The sequence below is a fragment of the Gallus gallus genome, chromosome 1, assembly GCF_016699485.2.
Source record: "Gallus gallus isolate bGalGal1 chromosome 1, bGalGal1.mat.broiler.GRCg7b, whole genome shotgun sequence".
In the NCBI taxonomy this organism is placed as follows: Eukaryota; Metazoa; Chordata; class Aves; order Galliformes; family Phasianidae; genus Gallus; species Gallus gallus.
The window spans coordinates 62,548,717-62,556,289 of record NC_052532.1 but is presented as its reverse complement, the minus strand read 5'-3'; the positions used below and the strand labels follow the sequence as shown (position 1 = coordinate 62,556,289).

At 50.1% G+C, this 7,573-nt stretch overlaps 1 protein-coding gene across 1 annotated transcript; it reads left to right on the top strand.

The window, feature by feature from the left end:
• The first annotated feature begins 2,178 nt into the window (after positions 1 to 2,178).
• Positions 2,179 to 7,302, top strand: LOC121108241. Its single transcript, XM_040655625.1, has 2 exons — positions 2,179 to 3,348; positions 4,160 to 7,302. The coding sequence occupies exons 1-2, from the start codon at positions 3,324 to 3,326 to the stop codon at positions 5,422 to 5,424; spliced, it is 1,290 nt and encodes a 429-aa protein (XP_040511559.1). The 5' UTR covers positions 2,179 to 3,323; the 3' UTR covers positions 5,425 to 7,302.
• The last annotated feature ends 271 nt before the right edge of the window (positions 7,303 to 7,573 follow it).

Below are 7,573 nucleotides of genomic sequence, written 5' to 3'. Positions count from 1 at the left end.
CGGGGAATGTGACCACTGAGGATAGGGAGAAGGCTGAGGTCCTCACAGCTTTCTTTACATCTGCCTTTAATAGTCAGATCAGTTATCCTCAGGGTACTTTATGCCCTGATCTGGAAGTGTGGGATGCTACGCAGAATACACGCCCAGTGATTCAGCTGGAGACAGTTAGAGAGCTTCTCCTCCCTCTGGACTGTCACAAGTCCATGGGACCGGATGGGTTCCACCCAGGGGTGCTGAAGGAGCTGGCGGGGGTGATTGCCGGGCCGCTCTCTGCCATCTATCAGCACTCCTGGTTATCTGGAGAGGTCCCAGAGGACTGGAGCCTTGCTGATGTGACTCCCATCTACAAGAAGGGCCGTAAGGAGGATCCAGGGAACTACAGGCCTGTCAGCCTGACCTCGGTACCAGAGAACGTTATGGAGCAAATCATCATGGGGAGATCACACGGCACATGCATGGCGTCCAGGGGTTCAGGCCCAGCCAGCACGGGTTCATGAAAGGCAGGTCATGCTTGACCAACCTCATCTCCTTCTACAGCTGGGTGACCAGACTGGTAGACGAGGGAAAGGCTGTCGATGTAGTCTACCTAGACTTCAGCAAAGCCTATGTTATGGTGTCTCACAGTATTCTCCTGGGGTAACTGGCTGCCCGTGGCATGGACAGGTATACCCTTCTTCGGGCAAGGAACTGGCTAGAGGGCCATGGCCAGCAGGTAGTGGTTAACGGAGTTAAGTCCAGCTGGCGACCCGTTACAAGTGGTGTCCCCCAGGGGTCGGTACTGGGGCCCATCTTGTTTCATATCTTTACTGATGACCTAGATGAATGGATTGAGTGCACCCTCAGTATGTTTGCAGATGATGCCAAGTTGGGCGGTGGTGTTGAACTGCCTGAGGGTAGGGAGGCCCTTCAGAGAGATCTAGATAAGCTGGATCGCTGGGGCAAGGTGAATGGGATGAGGTTCAACAAGGCCAAGTGCCGGGTCCTGCACTTTGGCCACAATAACCCCATGCAGCGCTACAGGCTCGAGGATGAGAGGCTGGATGACTGTGAAGAAGAAAGGGGCCTGGGGGTGTTGGTTGATGCGCGGCTGAACATGAGCCGACAGTGTGCCCAGGTGGCCAAGAGGGCCAACGGCATCCTGGCCTGCATTAGAAACAGTGTGGCCAGCAGGAGCACGGAGGTAATCGTCCCCCTGTACTCAGCAATGGTGAGGCCGCCCCTCGACTATTCTGTTCAGCTTTGGGTCCCTCACTACAAGAAAGACATAGAGGCCCTGGAACATGTCCAGAGAAGGGCAAGGAAACTGACGAGGGGTCTGGAGCACAAGTCTTAGGAGGAGCGGCTGAGGGAGCTGGGATTGTTCAGTCTGGAGAAGAGGAGGCTCAGGGGAGACCTCATTGCACTCTACAACTTCCTGAAGGGAGGCTGTGATGAGGAAGGGTTTGGCCTCTTCTCTCAGGCAACAAACAGGACCCGAGGAAACGGCCACAAGTTGTACCAGAAGAGGTATAGGTTAGACACAGAGAAAAACATTTTCTCTCAGAGAGTGAAGAGGCGCTGGAATGGCCTGCCTAGGGAGGGGAGGTGGTGGAGCTGCAGTCCCTGGCAGTGTTCAAGAGGCGTCTGGATGAGGAGCTACGAGATATTGTTTAGTGGCTAGTGATAGCAGTGCTATTGGGAGGACGGTTGCACTAGATGATCTTATAGGTCATTTCCAACGTTGAGATTCTATGATTCTGTGATTCATTTCTGCTCGGTGTTTCTGCATTTCTGCATTTATTTCTGCTTGGTGGTCTGAGGAAACATGGACACTGGGGGGGGGGGGAGAGGGGGGTGCCTATCTAGAGGGTTTGGTTCTTTGACAGGCAGCTGCCCTGAGCTCTTCTGTCTTAGAGTAATGGTGCCTACCATGGAACAGTAGTGACAGCACAGCCACATGGCTGCCGCCACCGCACCTCTTCCCACCGTGACACGGCAGCAACATGGCGGCTGCTGCTGCATCCCCTGCCACTGTCAGAGGGCTGCCGTGCCTCTATCCCGCTGTGACACGGCTTGCAAAGATGCACTTGCCTCTTCTTACAATGAATAAGTAATTAATTAAATAAAAGTTTATGACTCATCGCTGTTCCGGGTGGGGGGGTTAATTAGGGCAGGTAAGGCTGGATTAGGTTGTGAAGAAACACGCACTGTTTATTGCTGTGTGTTGCTGGAGAGCGTTGAGTAAGTGCATCGTGGCCCTATACAGTGTAATCACTGTATTGAGGTTTCCCTTCTTGTCTTCTGCCTTTGCAGGTATTTTTTTATTTCGTCCCACTTGTTCAATTTCATTTCCAGTTCTCTCTCTCATCCCTCTGCAGTAGTCTGATCAAAGACTGCAGTAGACTGATCAAAGGTATAGGCCTGAGTGGCTGCTGGGTTACACCACACCACAGAGCCCACTGGCGCCCAACCTCTGCTCCTCTGAGTGTCCTCGTGTGTCAGAAAACAATCAGAACGTTTATAGATGTGGGGAAAAGCTGAGAGCAGCCACACTGCTGACCACTGGCACAGAGTAAACGCTCTGCAGAGCAGAGCTGAGGGAGAGAGCTCCTCAGGCCGAGAGGCGCTGCGCTCCTTGCCCCCCACATCGCTCAGGCACGCATGTTGGCCTCGCAATCAGGAGGAATTACCGCCTAACACCCAGCAGCAGAGGCACAGTACCATTGGTGAAGACAAAACAGCAGCAGATGGGTGCTAACAGAATGTTTTTAATACTGGCATCCCAACCTGCCTTCAGCCCGCACCCGGGGGGCACTGCTGAGGTGAGCTGTGCTGGTCAAAGCCCGTGAGACAGGCTGAGGGGGAAGGAAGAGTCCTGGATTCAGCTGAAGAGGGGCAAACAAACCACAGCTGGGTAGGGTGGAGCCGTTGCTGTGAAGGGCGGCAGTGGAGAGCAAGGCTGGGACTGGGGCTGGCCAGGACACCGCCGCCATTGGGCTGGGGGCGTTCAGTACCCTGTGATGTCACGTGATGCAATAATGCCGAGCGCAGTGGGCAGTTGGTTAGCAGTTGGACCTGCTGGCCTGCAGTTGGACCTGCTGGCCCGCGGTTGGACCTGCTGGTCTGCGGTTGGATCTGCTGGTCTGCGGTTGGATCTGCTGGTCTGCGGTTGGATCTGCTGGATATCAGCCGGATCTGCTGGATAGCAGTTGGAGCTGCTGGATAGCAGTTGGATCTGCTGGATAGCAGCTGGATCTGCTGGATAGCAGCCGGAGCTGCTGGTTTGCAGTTAGCGCTGCTGGTTTGGTCCTTTTCCTTTTTCTGGGCCTTGATCAGCAGTATTCATGGCTCTACCTTGGTTAGTGACTGGTGAGTAGTTGTGTTTTTGCCACCATTTTCCTCTTCCTTTATGGTAAATAGTTCATATCTCAGCCCATGGGCTCTACTTCTTCTCCCGTTCTCTCCCTCATCACACCTGAGGAGCGAGAGCAAAGGGCGCTGCGCTGCTGAGCCGCATTGAGCCACTGGGGCCCAGCCTCTGTCCCTCTGAGTGTCCTTGTATGTAGGAAGGTGATGGCAGTGCGTAACAAGGTTCTTCTCAGGCCCGGTCGTCAGAGGCTGAGGTGGTACGCATCCTTGTAACGTCAGGTCGTTTCTTAAAATAGAAAATAACCCTTCCAGTAAAACCTTAAATTGGAAGGCACCACTGTGTACTGCACAAGTGTAGGGCACGGCCGAAGAGCTAGTACAAAACTTACCATCATCCCTTGTGTGGGATGACGGTTTTGAAGGAAGTCCCAAAAATTCGTCCCCAGTTTTGTTCAATTTTAAGTCCAAGGGAACTCAAAGTCCCTTTCTTTCCCCTTTATGTCGGGGTACCCGGTGCCTCTCCCCCCAGCTCCCTCCCCTATATGACCTGTATCAGAGTATCATTTTCACCTGTGGATAAGTAATAGATACAGCACGTGGGCCTAAGAAGGACCTTCATGGCCTTTGCTTCTCGCTTTATTTCTGTGTGGTTTTGGAAACAAGCACTAGAAAGAGGCATCCATGTGGTTTGGTTCTCTGATGGGTGGCTGCCCTGAGCACTGCTCTATTACAGTACTACTGCCCGTTATGTGAATATAGAGACACAGCGGTGACATGGTAGATGCTCAAGTAACGCTTGCTATTGTGACAGGGCTGCTGCCTGCCGCCTGGCTCTTCTGGCAGTCTACTGCGCTGCCTGCCTCTTCCTGGCATCTGCTACACTGCCTGCCTCTTCTCGCAATCTACTACATTGCCTGCCTCTTCTTGTACTCTTGTACACCGCCTGGCTTTTCCTGGAAACTACTACGCTACCTGGCTCTTGGCATCTGCTACACTGCTCACCTCTATTTTGGAATCTACTGCGCTGTCTGCCTCTCTTTTGGAATCTACTATGCTGCCTGCCTCTTTCTGGGAATAATCTATGCTGCCTGTCTCGTTTTTGGAATCTACTATGCTGCCTACCTCTTCTTGGAATCTACTATATCACCTGCCTCTGCTTGGAAACTACTACGCTGCCTGCAGCTTCTTTGGAACATACCATGCTGCCTGCAGCTTCTTTGGAATGTACTATGCTGCCTGCAGCTTCTTGGGAATAAACTACACCACCTGAAGGCTCTCTGGAACATACTATGCCACCTGCATCTTCTTTGGATTACGCTGTGCCGCCTGCCTTGTATTTGGAATATACTATACCGCCTGTATCTTCTTTGGAATGTATTACGGCACATGCCTCTTTTTGGAATATACTACACCACCCGTACCTTCTTGGAATACATGATGCCATCTGCCTCTTTTTGGACTATACTGCGCCGCCTGCCTCTTCTTGGATTATACAGCGCTGCCTTCCTCGTCTTGAAATATACTGTGCCGCCTGCCTCCTTCTGGAATATACTATGCGACCTGCCTCTGTTATGGAACATACTATTCCACCTGCCCCTTCTATGGAATATACTACGCTGCTTGCCTCTGCTGTGGAATAGACTACGCTACCTGGCTCTGCTATGGAATAGGCTACGCCACCTGCCTCTCCTATGGAATAGGCTATGCCGCCTGCTTCGCTCATGGAACATACAGCACCACCTGCCTTGTTCATGGGAAATACCACGGCGCTTGCCTCCTTTTGGAATACACCACACCGCCTGGCTCTTTTTGGAATATATCACGCCACCTGGCTCTCTTTGCAACATACCGTGCAGGCTGGCTCTCTTTGCAACATACCATGCAGCGTGGCTCTCTTTGGAATACACCACACAGGCTGGCTCTCCTTGGAGTATACCACGCAGGCTGGCTCTCCTTGGACTATACTATGCCGCTTGGCTCTGTTTGGAGTACACCAGACCGACTGGCTCTCTTTGGAATACACCACACTGCCTGGTCCTCTTGGGAATAGAGTACGCCACCTGGCTCTCCTTGTAATAAGTACACCACCTGGCTCTTTCCATTAAATTTGCAATGGCTTCTTCTTTATAGAACTGTACTGCATTTTCCTTCTTTTATCATAGCGTGGCTTGGTTTGGAAGGGACCTCAAGGATCATCAAGTTCCAACTCCCCTGCCACAGGCTAGCCTAGGTCAGCTACTACTTGTGCTGCTTATTGGACAACTGCATCTCCAGCTACCAGAGGGTTCCAAATAGCTACTAGAGTGCCATACTGATGAGAGGGGGCTTGCTGCAGGGTAAGATCTCTCATCTGACGTCTAAATTTAACTAGGTCGGGGCTTCCTTATAAAGTCTTCCTCATAAATTGCCTCTTTCATTCCCAATTCCCTTACGTACGTTTATAAATCTGCCATGGTATCCCAACTTCCACTAGGAGTGAGCACATCACTTCCATCTGGCCACGTGTTTCAGGGTACGTTTGGATCCTAGAGACAGGTTGTCTCAGGAGCAGAGGCAAGCAAACTACGCATTTAGAGCAGCACAGAGGGTTTTGAGTTTTATTCAATATACACACGCTCAAACACAGGCATCCATTTTAAATAATCCCAGTGAGCAGCAAGCAGGAACTCCTTAGGCTAATGCACTATTATTTACCAACCCCTGAGAGATGGCAAAACAACAAAAAGGAGAGGGAGAAGGGAGACGCCAGCATTGGATTTGATAGGTAGTGCCAGCAGGCCGTCCCTGCTTCAAAGTGCAGATCTTCCTCTTTTTCTTTCTGGAAAAACTCTGCAGTAGTAAGTACTACACGTGAAAAGTTATCAGAGGAAAATAATGTTATGCCCATATTTAATTTTTAATCTGAGATCTTGGATATTATTAACTTTCCTGGCAGTATTCGGAGGAGTAATTCCATAATGCAGTACTGAAAAGAACTGCAAAGGAGCCACACGTAAATAGAACTGAATTATCTTTTGCAAAGATCTGCAAAAGAATTGAGGACATGCAGGCTGCATGGGAAAGCCTACAGAAAATCAAATATATTTAACGTGTGGCAGACCTCCTTGCCTTCAGTTGTGCCTCCTGAGTTCCTGTACTCTGGGGACCAAATCTACCTCTGTGCCAGCAGCCCTGGGACAAGATTGAGCTACAGTCTCAGAGGTGTTTTTGGTTTGTTTCACATTGCTTGCCCTACTGGGAAAGGTTTGGGAATCAATGGTTGCAAGGAAAGAAAGTTGTGAAAACTGAAACCAAACGAGGCCTATGGCAACAGTTCTGGCCTCCATCTGCAGGGATGTGACAAGAGACAGGAGTGCAGCAGACTAGGTCGGTAGACCTGTAAGAAAGCAGAAATTTAAGATTACGCGTGTAGCAGTGCACTGAAAGCAAACAAGTATCTTCTCAGGCAACTGTATGGATCCTCTCAGTCATATCTACGCATTCATATTCAAAAGTAACTGTGCCAGCTTGAGCTGACGAGTCTGACAATCTGCTGATGCTTCAGAGTGCAAAGATCTGAATCGCTGCTATGCAAGCATATTTCCTCCCACACAGCAGCTTCCCAAAACTCTTCCATGACCAGGCACTGCCATTCCCTTTTTATGGCTTAGCTCTGGCAGAGTTGTCAAGGCGCTTCCCTGGACCTAATATGCTCTCTCAGCTTTTTTTTCCAAAGCGAACATCTATGGAATAGCCCCAAATTTTACAAAGGATGACGTGCCCTAACAGTAAGGAAATGATAATAGCAAACCAACTGCACAATTGCTGAACTGAAGAAAGCCTTCCTAGAATTTAACGCAAGGCTCCTCTTTTCCATGGTTAAAGTACACACTTATGGAGAAACGTGACGTATTCTTTGGATTCATTGGAGCTCTGGTCATTTATGTCTAAAGAATGTCTAACCCTGGTCTTCAGGGTTTGGTGAAAAATTCTATGTTGGTGTTGGTAAGACTGGTGTCTTACAGGTACACCAAAGGCAGCTTCTTTAAGTAGAAGATGATGTTAAGCACAGAAAAATCCATGGCATACTGCTAAATTTGTGTTTTGTCCACCTTCCTCAAGAAGGCAAAAACTAGTCAAAACTTTTTTAGATACCCAACTTTCATCACTGCTGACAAGCCGCTTCATGCTGACACAGCTACATCAATAAGGCCAAGTGCAGGGTGCTGCACTTGGGTCAGGGCAA

Bases quoted from the DNA above. Each gene is read 5' to 3' on its own strand.
- LOC121108241 (XM_040655625.1), top strand. From the start codon at position 3,324: ATGGCTCTACCTTGGTTAGTGACTG. The intron at 3,349-4,159 runs GTGAGTAGTTGT...CTATTGTGACAG, and splicing joins TCTACCTTGGTTAGTGACTG to GGCTGCTGCCTGCCGCCTGG.